The sequence below is a fragment of the Amphiprion ocellaris genome, chromosome 7, assembly GCF_022539595.1.
Source record: "Amphiprion ocellaris isolate individual 3 ecotype Okinawa chromosome 7, ASM2253959v1, whole genome shotgun sequence".
Classification (NCBI taxonomy): domain Eukaryota; kingdom Metazoa; phylum Chordata; class Actinopteri; family Pomacentridae; genus Amphiprion; species Amphiprion ocellaris.
In genome coordinates, this window is record NC_072772.1 from 27,227,459 (window position 1) to 27,244,871 (window position 17,413).

The 17,413-nt window shown below is 41.2% G+C and overlaps 2 protein-coding genes across 11 annotated transcripts in view; one reads left to right on the forward strand and one right to left on the reverse strand.

The window, feature by feature from the left end:
* The window catches only part of fat3a (FAT atypical cadherin 3a), a 251,252-nt gene that overhangs the window by 163,675 nt on the left and 70,164 nt on the right, over positions 1-17,413 (forward strand). For 5 of the 10 annotated variants that reach the window (XM_055012369.1, XM_035947739.2, XM_035947744.2 and 2 more), the window contains 7 exons: positions 599-809; positions 911-3,639; positions 3,729-5,100; positions 9,636-9,832; positions 10,070-10,223; positions 13,810-14,043; positions 14,911-15,303. In XM_055012369.1, the coding sequence (XP_054868344.1) occupies positions 599-809; positions 911-3,639; positions 3,729-5,100; positions 9,636-9,832; positions 10,070-10,223; positions 13,810-14,043; positions 14,911-15,303 (5,290 nt within the window). The remainder of the gene's footprint in view (positions 1-598; positions 810-910; positions 3,640-3,728; positions 5,101-9,635; positions 9,833-10,069; positions 10,224-13,809; positions 14,044-14,910; positions 15,304-17,413) is intronic. The other 5 variants (XM_055012370.1, XM_035947742.2, XM_055012372.1 and 2 more) reach the window with 1 other exon arrangement.
* Positions 6,075-7,324, reverse strand: LOC129349333 (t-SNARE domain-containing protein 1-like). The gene is made up of 2 exons (XM_055012373.1): positions 6,756-7,324; positions 6,075-6,657 (listed from the first exon to the last, which is right to left on the reverse strand). Exons 1-2 carry the CDS (start codon positions 7,210-7,212, stop codon positions 6,530-6,532), a joined length of 585 nt encoding a protein of 194 aa, XP_054868348.1. The 5' UTR covers positions 7,213-7,324; the 3' UTR covers positions 6,075-6,529.

Genomic DNA, 17,413 nt, shown 5'->3' on the forward strand with positions numbered 1-17,413 from the left:
GTTTGAGGTCATTCACTTTTCATGGCCATTCATCATGCTGATGGGCTGATCAGATGATAGTGCATATCAGTTTGGTTAAACTTTATAATGCTGCCCTGAAATGAAGTAACTTCAATGACTACATGTTCTTATTGGATATTGGCTTTGACCAGTAACCACTGAGAGTGATAAGGAACCATTTTTAGAGCAGAAATTTATGAGGAGAAAGTAATGATTTGTTTCACATGTAAAGTAGCAGGAGTGGGAATCTTTTAAGTTTCCATGCTCATTCTATCTGAACTTACTATTCAGCAGTTAAGCGTTAGATTACACCACACAGTGCATTAATTTCTACACCTCATCAAAGGGTATAAAACTTTTTTTAAATTAATATGTCTGTAATATATATGTTACTTTTAGATACAGGATATCTAGTAGTGAGCTAATACTATAAAAAAAAAACATGCTGTAGAGGAAAGGGAGAGAGTGAGAGCTCTGGTTTCAGTGATAGTGTTATATTTTTGCCAATTATGTCCCCAGAGACATTTGATATTTTAAATTCATACTGACCATTAAAAATCCCTGTTTATCTTGGTTTGTTTTATTGTGTTCTCCACAGGTGAAGGATCAAGAGTTCCCATACAGAAAAAATCTGGCTCGTGTGTTAATAGAAGTGGAAGATATAAATGACCATGTACCCATTTTTACCAGTGCTTTGTATGAAGGCTCAGTCTATGAGTCAGCAGCAGTCGGATCAGCTGTAGTCCAGGTTACTGCCCTGGACAAAGACAAAGGCGAGAATGCAGAACTACACTACTCTATTGAAGCAGGTAGGTACCTCTGACTTCTAATTATCTGCTCCTGTATGTTTTAATGATTTGTACACCAGATTAAAAATACTTTTTTAATATTGTTCCTAATTCTCCAACAGGGAACACTGGAAATGCTTTCCATATGGAGCCAGTTTTGGGTATTATTACTGTTGCACGTGACTTGGACTTGTCCAGCATAGGCCACTATGTTCTCACTGTCAGAGTCACTGACAGTGGCACCCCTCCTCTGTCCACTACCACAGTCGTGCGTATTTCAGTCACTCTCTCTGATAATGCTGGTCCAAAATTCCCTCAGCCTGAGTACCAGACAGAGATCACAGAGAATTTAATGGTTGGGACCTCCGTAACCACAGTCAGTGCAGTCAGCCAGTCCACTCTCACTTTTGACATCAAGCAGGGCAACACAGATCGTGTTTTTCAGATAAATCAATATAGTGGTGTGATTACTACTCTAAAGACTCTAGACTATGAGACCACAGCATCGTACACCCTCATAGTCCAGGCTACTAACATGGCTGGCATGGCTTCAAATGCTACACTGGTAATCCAGATTGTGGATGAGAATGACAACCCACCAGTGTTCCAGCAGCTTCACTACCATGGCAGCATCAGTGAGGTAGCACCAGTCAACAGTGTGGTCTTGAACTCAGATGACTCGCCTCTTGTAATCAAGGCCAGTGATGCTGACCGCAACCAAAATGCCCTGTTGGTCTACCAGATTGTTGAGGACACTGCAAAAATGTTCTTCACAGTGGACTCTGGAACTGGCTCCATCAGAACAATTGCCAATTTAGACCATGAGACATTTGCCACCTTCCACTTCCATGTTCATGTGAGAGACAGCGGTAGGCCACAGCTGACAGCAGACAGTCCAACTGAGGTCACAATACAAGTGATTGACACCAATGATTCACCACCTCGCTTCACCCAGAATGCCTATGAAACTGTTTTGCTACTCCCCACCTATGTTGGAGTAGAAGCTTTGCAGGTTTCAGCCACAGACCCTGATAAAGATGTCCCTACAGAACTCACATACTCTCTGACTGATGGAGTACTTGAGCACTTTGCCATCAAACCTTCCAGTGGAATTATTCTCGTCAGAAACAACAACTTCTTTAAAGAGCGTTTCCGCTTCAGTGTCAAAGTTTCAGATGGGAAGTTCTCTAGCACAGCTTTGGTGACTATAATTGTCAGAGAAGCTCTGGACTCTGGTCTCAGCTTCACCCATAACATTTACTCTTCATCTATTGAAGAGAATGTATCAAATATCACTAAAGTTGCTGTGGTCAGTGCTGTGGGAAACCGTCTCAATGAACCATTAAAGTATGCCTTGTTGAATGCTGGTACACGATTCAGAATTCGGTCGACATCTGGTGTTATCCAAACCACGGGTATACCCTTTGACCGTGAAGAGCAAGAGTTGTATGAACTGGTTGTCGAGGCAAGAAGGGAGCACGACCGTTTGCACGTGGCCAGAGTTATGGTTAGAGTCCAAGTTGAGGATATAAATGATAATGCCCCTGTGTTTGTTGGACTGCCTTATTACGCAGCTGTTCAAGTAGAAGCTGAACCTGGATCTCCCATTTTCAGGGTCATGGCAGTAGATGGTGACAAAGGGATTAATGGAGAGGTGTCTTACTATCTCAAGGATGATCATGGGCACTTTGAAATCAATCGACAGACAGGTATTCTTAGCCTCAAGAGGTCCTTTGAGTCTGATTTGTCCAATGTGGAGTACCAGATTTCGATATATGCCAAAGACAGTGGTTATCCACCCCTCTCATCTACTATAGAGTTCCCCATTACTGTTGTCAACAAAGCCATGCCTGTCTATGACAAGTCATTTTATTCTGTTTCTGTAAATGAGGATGTGACTGTGCACACACCTATCCTTGGCATCAACGCTACTAGTCCTGAAGGTCAAAACATAATCTACACTATTGTCAATGGAGATCCATTTCTTCAGTTTGATATTGGTTTTGATACTGGAGTGATAAGTGTTATCCACTCTTTGGACTATGAAACAGCATCATCTTACCACCTGACCATCAGTGCCACAGACTGTCTGACTGGTGCCCATGCTGAGGTTGATGTAGATGTCTTTGTCCAGGATGTAAACGATAACCCACCTATCTTCCAGAAAATGTCCTACAGGGTAGTTTTGTCTGAAACAGCCATGATCGGAACTCCAGCACTTCAAGTTATTGCTACAGACAAAGACTCAGACAAGAACAATGCTGTACGCTATCAGATCTTCTCTGATGTCCGTAACAGCACAGACTACTTTCACATAGATAGTAGCAGTGGATTAATTTTGACAGCTCGTATGTTAGATCACGAGCTAGTCCAGAAGTATGACTTCATTGTCAGGGCCACTGATAATGGTTTCCCACCCCTTAGTAGTGAAGTATCGGTGACTGTCATGTTAAATGACATGAATGACAATCCTCCTGTTTTCAACCAGTTGCTCTATGAGGCATACGTGAATGAGTTAGCACCAAGAGGCCACTTTATAACTTGTATCCAGGCCTCGGATGCTGACAGCTCAGATTTTGACAAATTGGAGTACAGCATTTTGTCGGGAAATGAAAAGATGAATTTTCTACTGGAGAAAAAAACAGGGATCATCACATTGTCCAACCACCGTAAGCAAAGAATGGAGTCTGCCTACAGCCTCAATGTTTCAGTGTCTGATGGAGTGTTTACTAGCACTGCACAGGTTCATGTTAAGGTGTTGGGAGCCAACCTGCATAATCCAGTGTTTGGACAGAATATGTATGAAGCAGAGTTAAGAGAGAATGCGGCTGTGGGAACCAAAGTTATACAGGTAAGTGCGATTGAACTTCATACAATTTGGCAAGTAACTGTAATCCTTAAGAAATATCTGTATTGACTAATACATTGTTTTTATTCCAGGTAAAGGCAACCGATGCAGACCCCGGAGTGTTTGGCCACATCACTTATTCATTTGTCAATGATATGGGAAAGGATCAATTTAGCATTGATGCAAGTGGTCACATTTGCACTGTAGAAAAATTTGATCGTGAAGATCCAGCCAGTAAAGACATTGTTCTTACAGTTGCAGCCCGGGATTCGGGTGGGCGTGTCTCTTACTGTACAGTACATGTTACTTTGTTGGACGATAATGATAATGCACCTCACTTTCGTGCCACAGAGTACCGGGCATCAGTCAAGTCCGATGTAGCAAAAGGTTTTTTGGTGACACAAATTCAGGCTCATGATCCTGATGATGGCTCTAACGCCAAAGTGACATACTCACTTTACAGTGAGGCACATGTCCCTGTGGTAGACATTTTGGAGATAGATCCAGACAATGGTTGGATGGTAACTAAAGGCAGCTTCAGTCACTTAAGGAACTCTGTGTTATCTTTTTTTGTGAAGGCTGTGGATGGTGGAAATCCAGTCCGACATTCTCTAGTGTCTGTTTACATTCATGTTCTTTCTCCAGATGCCTTCATTCCTTCCTTCAGTCAACATCATTACTTATTTAGTGTCCCAGAGAACACCCCTGTAGGGTCAGCCGTAGGGAGGGTGTACCTCAACAGTCCTCTTGGATATACCTCAGTCTCTGTTACCTTTGCCCTGGTTAATGGAGAAAATGGTGAAAACAACCAAGATGGGGTATTTGTGGTGGAAAAGGATACAGGTGTAATCAAACTTGATAAGTCCTTGGATCATGAAGCTATCAAAGAATACCACTTCAAGGTCACTGCCACAGCAGAACAGGCTAAGTTGGATTCTGTGTCCTCTGTCGATACCGAAATCAAAGTATTGGATCTAAATGACAACAAACCAGCCTTTCAGACCAACTCCTATGATACCACCATTATGGAGGGAATATCAGCTGGAACCAGAATTATTCAAGTCCAAGCACTAGACCCAGACTCAGGGGCCAACGGCCAGGTCATATACAAACTCGGTACATTAATCCACTCAGAAGGGGATTCAGACATGTTACTTGACACCTTTAGCATTGATAGCAACACAGGCTGGATCTCCACACGCAAGGACCTGGACCATGAGACAAATCCATCCTATACATTCACAGTGGTGGCGTCAGATCTTGGGGAGACCCTGCCTCTTTCCAGTACTTCCACTGTGACAGTGGCAGTGTCAGACATTAATGATAATCCACCCAGGTTCATGGAGAACTACTACTTTGGTTCAATTCTGGAGAGTGACCCCCCAGGCGAGGTGGTGGCTCTGTTGATGACGAGAGATGACGATAGCTCTGCCGTTAACCGACAAGTCAGTTACCACATCACTGGTGAGTACCAATGTAAATATCTGACACTGCATTATAGCCATCATCTCCAGACAAGAACATTGACTTGACAATTCTGCATGTTTTTCTGAATTGTTTTATACATCCAGAGCCTATGTTTTAAGAATTCCTGCTTTCCACCCTTGTCTGTGTAACTTGGGAACAGTTAATGCTGGGGAAAGCCTGTGATATGAACATCAGACACTGTTCATGGTCATTGTACACCCTGTACCGCACACCCTGAATTTCTTCTTATCTACAAAGAGGGCTCCTAAATTCATATATTACCACTTAACTTTGGTGATTGGTGCAAAAATATTCAAATCTGCTTGACGTGCATGCATGTTTGGTGTATGGATATTTTGGTATTTAGTGCAAAAATATTCTAATCTGCTTGATTTGGAACAGTTGATGTCCCTTTCCTTTGATGTATATCAAAGGAAGGGACATTAGGAAAGGGGCATTCACAAAATAATCAAAAGAAGAAGGGAAACCAACATGAATGCTGACCTTTAAAACCATTAGTATTAATGATATGCTTAGAGCTTCAGGAAATAAGCAACTAGACTTTTAGTGAAACTCTTGGGATTACCATGACCTGGATGACAAACAAGCTAAACGGGCATGTTAATACACTGCCCGTCCCCAAAAAATGTTGCACACTCTAATAGTTCATTGGACTGCCTTTACCTCTGAGAACGGCACACATTCGCCGTGGCATTGTTTCAGTCAGCTTCTGCAATGTGCATTAATTTTCTACCGAGCTCTTATATTGATGATGGGAAAATCAGACCACTGTGCAAAGTCTTCCCCAGCACATCCCAAAGATTCTCAGTGGGGCTGAGGTCTGTACTCTGTAGAGGCCAATCCATGTGCGAAAATGATGTCACTCATTCACAGTGTGAGCCCGATGAATCCTGGCATCATCATCTCGGAATATGCCCATGCCATCAGGGAAAAAAAAAATCCATTGATGGAAAGACCTGGGGCCTCATTTATAAAGCTTGCGTACGCACAAAACGGGGCTAGAAAGTTACGTACGCCACTTCCAACGCAAAGGTTGTGATTTATAAAAATAAACTTGGCGTGAGAATTTGCGCACCGCTGCGCCAAAATTGATGCTTGCTTACGGACATTTTGGAGACAGAGGGAACGGCAGTGCCAGACGGTGAGGTGGTGAATTGAAGCCAGATTGATCCCAAACCTTTATTGTCATCACATATTACACTTGTAGAGCCGGGGTGTTATGCAGCGTTTGCAAAAAGACCGAAAGTATGTTTCATTTTTTTTTTAACAAGATCTTTAATAGAGGCAGCAATGTCAGACAGGACCTCACACATGTTGTTCATTACGGTGCGTATTTGCTGGAGCTCATCCCGTATTTCATTTATGGCACCGATGGTGTCCCTTTGTGATTGTAGGACTCTGTCTGTCAGGATCCGACCACTTCTGGGTGTGCCATGGTCTCAGGATGTACTTGTACTGGGGACAGCCAGGATTCATCCACGCTGACAGGACACGCTGTGGTCAGAACTTCCTCGTCAGCCAGTGTTTCCAACTCTAGAGTGACGGAGGACAAAAAGCATAAGTTCACTGCCTTTTTACAAGTCCATTTAAATATTTAATACATTTAATAAACGGATAAAACTGTACTTTACCGGTCTCCTCTGTGGGCTCTGCCAAATCGGTGTCTCCTTCCTTCTCTGACATGATTCCACACCCGCTGGCCGTCCCGAGGATGGACGCTATCCTGCTGTCCAGAGGTGTGGGCTCAGGTTTGCCTCTACCTCCACCTGTAGCAGACATGCTTTGGCGATGGCATGTCACTCTCTTCTTGGCCTCCACCTTCAAATCAGACCACTTCCTTTTCACCTCTGCCACAGTTCTCTCTGTGGAACTCACACTGTTGACAGAGGTGACAACTTGCTGCCACTCGGTGCCTTTTCTTTTGTTAGTGATGCCACTACTATGACCACCAAACAAAATACTCTTCCTGGCCTCCATCTCATCCACAAGCACCTCTATCTCGGTCTCCGAAAAATTTCCTTTTCTTTTTTCTGCCATGACTGAGCGTAAAATGCCGTGGATCAGCAGCTTGTTTATATGGAAATACATTCATGAGTTACTTTGCATTGACCATTCATGGTAAAATGTGGGTGTGTTGTGGGCGGGATGTGAGGTGGATCCACCTGCGCAATCTTCCAGCTGGAGTGTGATTTATAAATGGGAAATTGCGTGCAGTTGTGCGTATGCACGGTTTTATATATCAGGATATTTTTTGGCGTACGCCTATTTCAGGTTTTCGGCGTAGTCAAACTTTTAGTGTGGATCCTACGCAATGTTTTATAAATGAGGCCCCTGGTCATTCAGTATATTCAGGAAGTCAGCTGACCTCATTCTTTGGGCACATAATGTTGCTGAACCTCATAACCCTAATCCCCACAGGCTTGTAGGCACTAGGCATGATGAGTGCATCACTTCATCCGCCTCACTTCTTACCCTGACGCACCCATCACTTTGGAAGAGGGTAAATCTAGACTTAGCAGACCACATTACCTTCTTCCATTGCTCCAGAGTCCAATCTTTATGCTACCTAGCAAACTGAAGCCTTTTTTTCTGATTAGCCTCACTGATCAGTTGTTTTCTTTGAGTTCCACAGGTGTTTAGTCCTAATCCCTTGAGTTTCCCTTCACATTGTGCATGTGGAAATGCTCTTACTTCCACAATTAAACATAGCTGTGAGTTTTACTGTTGATTTCCGACGATCATCTAAGAGTTTGTTCTAGACCACATTTCTTCCTTGAAGATGATGGTTCACCACTATCCGTCAAGTTTTAATAATGCGTTGGATGGTTCTTAACCCGATTTTAGTAGTTTCAGCAATCTCCTTAGATGTTTTCTTTGCTTGATGCAGGCCAATAATTTCACTCTTCTGAAACAGATTAACATCCTTTCCATGACCACAGGATATGTCTTCTGACAAGAAATGAGAAGCTCCTCACTGCATCAGCTAAGGTTAAATAAGTTGTCGCCTGCTGAAACATATTCATTACTGCAGTAATTATCCAATTGAAGTCTCTTACCTATTTGCTTAGTTAAATTCAATTGGCGACTTTTGTTTTGGACAAACAGTGTAATATGAATAGTAATCAAAAGACTGGCTTTGCCAGAAATTGAGCATATTCTGTATTCTTACTTTTTACTTTCACTTGTCAGAACTTCTTTATCGATTTTGATATTTCTAAATCTGCAGACATTTTTGTTGTTCCCGGGTTTAAACAACAATGTGAACAAATTTTTATGTTCTTCCAGATTTTTAAACCCAACTGTATGTGTATGTGTGTGTGAATAACAAATCTCTGACTGAAGATTAGAAAATTGTAAACTCTGTCAGCACACACCAATTGCCATAAAGATTGATTGTTTAATTACTGTTTAGTTTCCTTAAAAGATTTATTGTCTTTGTGACTAGTGCTACTACTACTACTGTGGCTTCATAATATTTCACATAATTGGCCACTGTAATGTGATGTCTTTTCCACATAGCCCCTCTCACATCTGTTGCAGTGACACTGAACTTCCTGCCTAATATTATGTAGGTCCCCATGTGACACCAAAAAATGCAAAAAAAAAAAAATTGTCAGCATGCCACCCTGCAAAGTGGCTCTCAATGGAACTTTTCCAGATTGATCAGTCAAGATAGAAGAAATTTCGAGCCCAGGTGAACATCTTGTGCCATGTTCCATAAACCAGAGATGAACAACTGGTTTGCAGACTTGGTGATATAAAAGACAAGCTATGGCAAATGTTTAACTGCAGTTGCTGCTGCCAAGGGTGGACCAACCAGTTATTAGGTTTAGGAGGGCAATTGCTTTTAAACAGGGGTTATATAGGTTGTCACTAAATCTTACACAAATTACCATTGAAATGGAATGAGAGTTTTGGACAGGATTAACATGAAGCTGACACCAGTCCCTCATTAACTCCATGTGGATTGTGGATGTGAATCTGACTGATCAGAGATTAATCTACTGTAAAGATTTTTTAAAAATGTGTAGAAAAATGAAGAGTAGATTGGCTGCACACTTAATCTACTCTTCATTTTTCTACACATTTTTAAAACTTTACAATAGATTGACCTCTGTTTAATAAGATTCACATATTTACTTTACTGAGGTCAACAACAAACCAGTAGCAATATGCAAATTATTACTCCCAGAAATGATAACTGATTATAATGTTTACCAGAATTAACACACCTAGAGACACCCAGTCAGTTACAGTTAGATGTTTATATATCTAACTGTATATTTAAAATTTAAAATTTACAAAGTTTACTTTCTCTGCTAAAACATTAAAAATTTACTTTAAAATGGTGATGGTTGCACAGTGACATATTTTAGCTGCAAACATGAAGTTTAGAACTTGAACCTGACTTGTTTATACAAATAATGTTTTGACACAGCTTTATATTGATGAAGATATCTTCTTTACCAATCCTTTATCTTATTTTTTCTGTCTGGCTGTGTATTGTCCAGGTGGGAACTATCGTGGTGTGTTCGCGCTCGGTCTGGTTCAGGGTGAATGGAAGATGTATGTGAAAGGGCAGCTGGACAGGGAGGAACGCAACCTCTACATCATCAACATTACTGCTAGCGATGGACTCTTTGTTTCTCAGGCAATGGTGGAGGTGACAGTGATGGACACCAATGACAACAGTCCTATCTGTGACCAGGTAAGTAAAAAATAAAGTGCTCTTTTTGATGGACAGATACAACCCGTGAAGAAAACTGCAAATGGCAGTTAGATTTACTACAGATAAACCACATAGATCTACTGCATACATTTGACTTAGCTAACTGTAAAAGTAGTTATTGTTAGAGAGTCCTCAACTTTCTTAGTGTCATTTGAAATTTCAAATCCAGTGACAAAGCTTTTTTTGTTTCTTTGCTCTGTTTGTGTGTGTTTGTAGGCTGTGTACACTGCCTACATCCCAGAGGACCTCCCAGTCAACAGTGTGCTGCTGAGGGTTGCAGCTACAGATGCAGATATGGGCATCAGTGCCTGGATCCAGTACTCTCTACATGGTCCTGGATCCCAGGATTTCAGCATGGACCCAGACACTGGTATGAACACAGTGTTTCTCTTGAAACACACCCTTCCATTGTTTTCACTGAATTTGCATAAATTGCTACTTGAATCAATCCAGTTTGATGTGCATGCAGCAGGAAAATAGGGCTGGGTCTTGTCACATTGCTTTTTACACATATAGGCACACACACACACACACACACACACACACACACACACACACACACACACACACACACACACACACACACGCACACACACACGCACACACACACACACACACACACACACACTACCATTCAATGGTGTCACTTAGAAATGTCCTTATGTGGCCAGTCTGGCCTAACTCTTTCTCCTCTGCGTTGTGTGTGAGGGGGAATGATAATAGCAGACCACTTTGTTGCATGCCAGGTGATTTATTTTCTGTTCCCATTCCTGATAAAAATAAAATATGTGAGGTACAGTGACCACGAGGTGTCACACTAGCTGCTCCATTCCTGTCGGAATCACAGACCGTCTCAATTTATACAACAAATAAAAACAAACATATACAGGCTGATCATACAATTACATTTCAATCTGTACCAGTGTATCTCACAAAAATCCCATTCCCAATCAGCTAGCGACATTTTTCAAATTATATGTAATTCATAAACTTTTCAACAATAAATCAAACAGAAAACACCAATCCAACATCGAAACAGAACTATGAAAATGATTCAACAAAATACATGAAAAACAAAAAAGAGAGGGAGCTCACATACCTGATAAAAATACAATTTGTGAGGCACAGCGACCACGAGGTGTCACGCTTAGCCACTGTAAAGAGAGGAGAAGAGAACTTGCCGCATGTGAAATCACGCGCCCTCACCAGCTAACCTAAAGGGGGGGGTCTGCATCGGTTGCCTTTACCTGGAATAAAAACAATGTATTAGTCAATACAAATATTTCTTAAGGATTACAGTTACTTGCCAATGTTTCTACAGTAAAATTGTATGAAGTTCAATCGCACTTACCTTCTCACTGAAGAAATCAAAGAACATGACCCTCACAGTGCTGCCGGTGTTCTCCAAGTGAGTCAGCAATCTGTGCAGCAGGTAGACAACTGCATCATCCACTCCAATGTTCGGTTGGTAAGCGAACTGCAGTGGATCCAGATGTGGGCTCTCCTGGGGACGGAGGTTCCTAAGGACGATCCTCTCCATGGTCTTCATCAGATGAGAAGTGAGGGCCACAGGTCTGAAGTGGTTAGGCTCCCTGGGTTTCCTGGTCTTAGAGACAGGAACCAGGCAGGAAGTCTTCCATAACACAGGAACCCTCTCCAGACTCAGGGTCAGGTTAAAGATGTGCAGCAGCACTTGACAGAGCTGGTCTGCATGGTCTGTCTCTAAGGAGTCTGGAGCTGATTTCATCAGGACCTGCGGCCTTTCTGGTCTTGATCTTTTGAAGCTCACTTCTCACCTGATCAGCTGTTATAGAGAGGCAGGGGGTGGTGGAGGAGGGGTGATGGTGGTGGTGGGGTTTGAGATGAGGAGGGGTGATGGGGCTGTATGTGGAGTCCGGAGGTGGTGGAGGATGGGGAGAGGAGGAGAGGTGCTGTTGTGGTGTTGGTGGTAGAGAGCTGAGGGGTGAAGAAGGAGCTGGCTGGTCGGTGCTTTGATGAGAGGGGGGAGGAGTGGGAGCAGAGTCAAATCTGTTAAAGAACAGATTCTGCTCATTGATCCACTCCTGGCCTCCTGCTGCAGCTCCCCTCTCATGGCCTCTGCTGTAACCAGAGATGGATCTCAGGTCTCTCCAGACCTCCCTTGTGTTATTTTCCTGCCGGTGAGATTCCATCTTGGTCCTGTAGCTGGCCTTGTCCTCCTTGATCTTCTTCTTTATCTCCTTTTGCACCCTCCTCAGCTCCTCTTTGTCCCCAGATCCAAAAACCCTCCTCTTCTCCTTCAGCAGGGCCTTCAGTTCCGGGGTCACCCAAGGTTTGCTGTTAGAGAAACAGCATATATATATATATATATATATATATATATATGTATATATATATATATATATATATATATATATATATATATATATATATATATATATATATATATATATATATATGTGTATCCTTAATTTCAGTAAATGCTGTTAAATCTCGGAGTCGCGCAGAATGATGACCTTGTCCAGTACATGGAGTGCTGAGTCCAATCAATCTTAAGTCCTCACTGCTGTCTTCTCAGTAACATACAGGAGTAAGCTATAGCCAGGCAACATTGTAGGAGTGGGCTGAGCCGATAGGTGAAGTTTATAACAATGTTGCGAAATTCACAATGACTCAACATGTCTCCCGTTTCAGTTAAGAGAAAAAGTTCAAGTTCAAGTGATTAACATTACTGTCTGTCTTCAACCGTCTTGATGTCATGTCACTCTCAGTTTTTCAGAAAATACGAAAATACTATAACGTGACATAAGCTCTAACAGCACCTCACTATGTGTGTTGTTATGGAGTAACATTAGTGTCAGACTATTTGTGACCATTATATATTTAAAATGCAGCTGTCAAAAATGACATGTTTTACATCTAAGAAAGGTGTCTGATATTTATTTTGGTTCATATGAGTCCTGACTTCATGGCAAAGAAATAAGAGTAGAGGAAATTGAATGTTGAAGGACATCAGAGGGCTGCATAAATAATGTTTTGGCTTCAGTCATTATGTTCCTCATACATATAACCTACCTCTAATTTGCAAGAACAACAAGTACAAGACGAGATGTATTTCATAATTCATTTATAGATTGACTTTTTTTTTAAGGTTATATAATTTCCCAGAGGTTTCATGTGTTACAGTTTCCAGAGGCCCAAGTGCAGGAATTCAGACACGACACAGAAGTAGTACAATAAAGGCTTTTATTTTACAAAATGACAATCAACAGGAAAGAGACCACAACCAGAAGTGACGAAAGGTCACACTACGAAATATGCGTAATGCATAGAACAGGAGAAGGTCCTCTATAGCAGTGGTTCCCAACCCCAATACCCCCCCCCCCAAGGTGTTTAATATACACCTTAAGTGCATATATATATTCTTATATATATTCTCTTTTTCTTGAGTCTGTTTGCACATGCAAAATGAAACGTGATTAATATAGATTAAAAAATGAATTATATTTAATCACGATTAATCGAAATTTATCAACAGCAACCATGTGATTAATCTGATTAAATATTTTAATTGTTTGACAACATTAATATATGTATACACTATATATACAGCCATGAAAAAAAATTTATTTGACCACCCTTGTTTTCTTCAATTTCTTGTTTATTTAAATGCCTGGTCCATCTGAAGAGTACAATGAACACGATAAAAAATGCTGCTGATTACATATTACTTTATGTCCTAATTGACATGCTTAACTTATTCTCAGGGTATATAAGAGCCATTTCTTGTCATATATAAATATATATATATGTATAAATGTATATGTATATATATATATATATATATATATATATATATATATATATATATATATATATATATATATATATATATATATATATATATATATACTTTAAACACAATTTTTCTGACTTATTTCTCGTAATGTTTCACATCTTCTGTCTAACCTGTCCAGGTGAGATCAAGTCATCTGTCATTCTGGACCGTGAGGTGACACACAATTACAGACTGGTTGCCCAGGCAACTGATGGTGGTGGGCTGTGGTGCCGTGCTGAGGTACAGCTGACAGTGACTGATGTGAATGACAACCCGCCCATTTTCACCCTGTCACAGTACACCACCAGCGTCTACGAAGACACACTCACTAAAGCCCTGCTTACCCGCATCCAGGCTGTAGACCCCGATGAAGGTGATAACAATTACTGCTGCTAGTTTTATTGCTATTACCATTTATGTTTCTACTTCTGCTACTATGAGTAGTTCTTTAAAAGCTAATCTATGTATTATTTATCTAACACTTTTCATACATAAAGTCCAGAGTGCATTGTTTCTAACATCCGTTAAATAAAAATGGTACAATTCAAAAGTAACTAAAATGTAAACCGAAATCATTACAAAGACACAAGGGAGACAAATTTAGGAAATTTTTTTTAACAGTATCGAGAAAGGCACAGTATCGATCAATAATCAATTAATTGTTAAAATAAATTAAATACACTGGCTGTTTTTCCATATGTTGATAAAGCCATTTTTAACCATGGACATGGATGTCACAACATCAGCAGAAGCCAATAACTGTTACAGAAGTTGTTGGCATAGTGGCCTCTGAGTAGCTAAACCCTCACACTAACAGCCATATAAACGCTGAAAACCACCTGACCCATCCACAACAATCAAAATGAAGACATGACACAACAGAAATAACAAGTACAAAACTACTCATTTTAACCATTTGGATTTGAGAGGTAACATTCCCATTGTGCCTGCCAACACGGAACTGCCTGTAGATCGAGCAATCACCTCCTTGGTTCACTATAGCATTTAACACAGCAAACAAGCTGTAGTCTTCCATGTAATTAAATAGTAATAGGCTCCAGCAGGTGGAACAACCAGGTACTACAGCAATTGTATTAATGTAATACATTTTCTGACATGCTGTCTGTCTTTGGTGACACCAGTTAATATATTTTTAATCTGTTAAATAATTCATGTCAATTACCATTCATTCAGCTTTAAAACCTTTAATGTCCATAACACTTGTCTTCTGGCTCTGCAGCAGGTCTGGGTCGTATGGTGGTTTATTCCCTGGCTGATTCTGCGGGGGGTTTTTTCTCCATTGACAAGTCCTCAGGCATTGTGGCACTGGAACGCATTCTTGACCGTGAAGTCCAGTCAGCTTATCAGATAACAGTCTGTGCATCTGATCAGGGATCACCAGTGCCCTTCTACTCATTGGTCAACGTCACAATAACTGTTCTTGACATCAATGACAATCCTCCAGTGTTCGAACGGCGTGATCAGCTGGCAACAGTACCTGAGGATATGGGAGTTGGCACTGAGGTTCTGAGAGTTTATGCTGCTAGCAAGGACATTGGGACCAATGCTGAGATAACTTACAGTATCCGATCAGGAAACGAGCATGGGAAGTTTCACATCCACCCACTGACTGGTGAGTGACATCTGCACAGATCAGCACATGAAAACATGTTTTTAGATTTCTTTTTTGCAAATTTATTAGAAATGAAATATAAAGATCACTCTTTAGACCCTTAAATTAGTACATTGTGGAAGCCTCTTTGGCAACAGTTACATTATTATACATATTTATATAGTGCCAATTACAGTCAAATTGTCTCGAGACGCTTTACAGAACCCATATGCCTGACCCCCAGAGCAAGCCAAAAGGCGACAGTGGCAAGGAAAACACCGTTTTAACAGGGAAAAAAACCTCGAGCAGAACCCGGCTCTAATGTGGGGGGACCCATCTGCCTGCTGGCCGGGCGGGTTGAGAGGGATAGAAGAGGTAGAGGGATAGAGGTAGAGGGATAGAGATAGAGGGATAGAGATAGAGGGGTAGAGGGATAGAGGTAGAGGGTTACAGTTGGTGGGAGAACAACCACACATCTGAAGCATCCAGCTCTGGGACCAGGGACACTCAGCGAAAGGACACAGGGAGAAACAGAGTGAGTGTAATGCAATAATGGTATATATAGTAAATACATAGGTAGTTAGAGAAGGGCTCAGTGCATCCAGAGAGGTTCCCCATCAGTCTAGGCCTATAGCAGCATAACTAGGGGCAAACTAAAGGGACGTCAAGAGGGGAAGTCAGTTGTGCAAATGAAAACACCAGCTCACCCTGTCAGGGTCACCCAGTCAGCCCTAACTATAAGATTTGTCAAAAAGGAAGGTTTTAAGCCTGGTCTTAAAAATAGAGAGGGTGTCCGCCTCCCGAACCCAAACTGGGAGCTGGTTCCACAGGAGAGGCGCCTGATAACTGAAGGCTCTGCCTCCCATTCTACTTTTAGAGATTCTAGGAACAACAAGTAAGCCTGCAGTCTGAGAGCGAAGAGTTCTGCTAGGATAATATGGTACTATCAGGTCTTTAAGATATGATGGAGATTGGTTGTTAAGAGCTTTATATGTCAGAAGAAGGATTTTGAATTCTATTCTAGATTTAACAGGAAGCCAATGAAGAGAAACCAGTATATAAATATGATCTCTCTTGCTAACTCCCGTCAGTACTCTGGCTGCAGCATTTTGGATCAACTGTAGATGTTTCAGAGAGCTATTGGGACAACCTGATAATAAGGAATTACAGTAGTCAAGCCTAGAAGTAACAAATGCATGGACTAGTTTTTCTGCATCACTCTGAGACAGGATGTTCCTGATTTTCACAATATTTCTCGGGTGGAAAAAGGAAGTCTTACAGATTTGTTTTATGTGTGAGTTAATGGTTTCACCTGCAGATACTGTGGATGCAAATCTCAGACCACAAACATGTTTTTAGAAAGCCATCTGTCTCGACCGGTTGGGTGAGAGTAGGGATAGGGGAGATGGGGATAGCAGGAGGTGTTTGAGGTGGAAATGGCAGGATAGCAGGTGGTGAGGCCAGCAGCTGCAGATCGGGGACGTATAGCTCCAGATCCTGAGACATCTGTGGAGGGAACAAGCACAGAATACAGGACTTCAGGGGAAACACAGTGTTAGTCACATGTAATGGTAATATACAGTGGTGGAAAAAAGTTTTTGTAGAACTCTAATCCAGCCAGGATTAGAGTTCTACTGCATACTAATGGCTGAACTACTAAATATTAATTCGATGATGTGGTGGTTTATTTATTTTTTGTTCAGTTCTGAACACATTCTCTCATATTTGTCTACTTTGATACCGAAAATGTTGAGAACTGACATATTGAAACTGCCAAGAATTTAGTTGTTACTTTTTCATGTGAACATAAACAAAAAATATATAATTTGCATTTGTTTGTCTGTCTAATGCAGCCACACCTGTTGAAACACAAAAAACATTTCCACAAATATTTCATGATAATATTTGAGATTGTGTCATATTTTAAGGGTGTCCGAAAAATCGTTCCACCACTGTGTTTCTTCTTTGCCTCTTGTTGTACCTTTATCAGTGTCTTGGCCACCTAACATTAAAAGGCTCAAGAATAATAATAATGTTTAGCTGTTAAGTTTACAAGAATATCAACCACAGGTTTTCATGAATCACTGTGAAATTGCTGTTGAATTGTTAGCTAATGTAAGTTTGCGGTTGC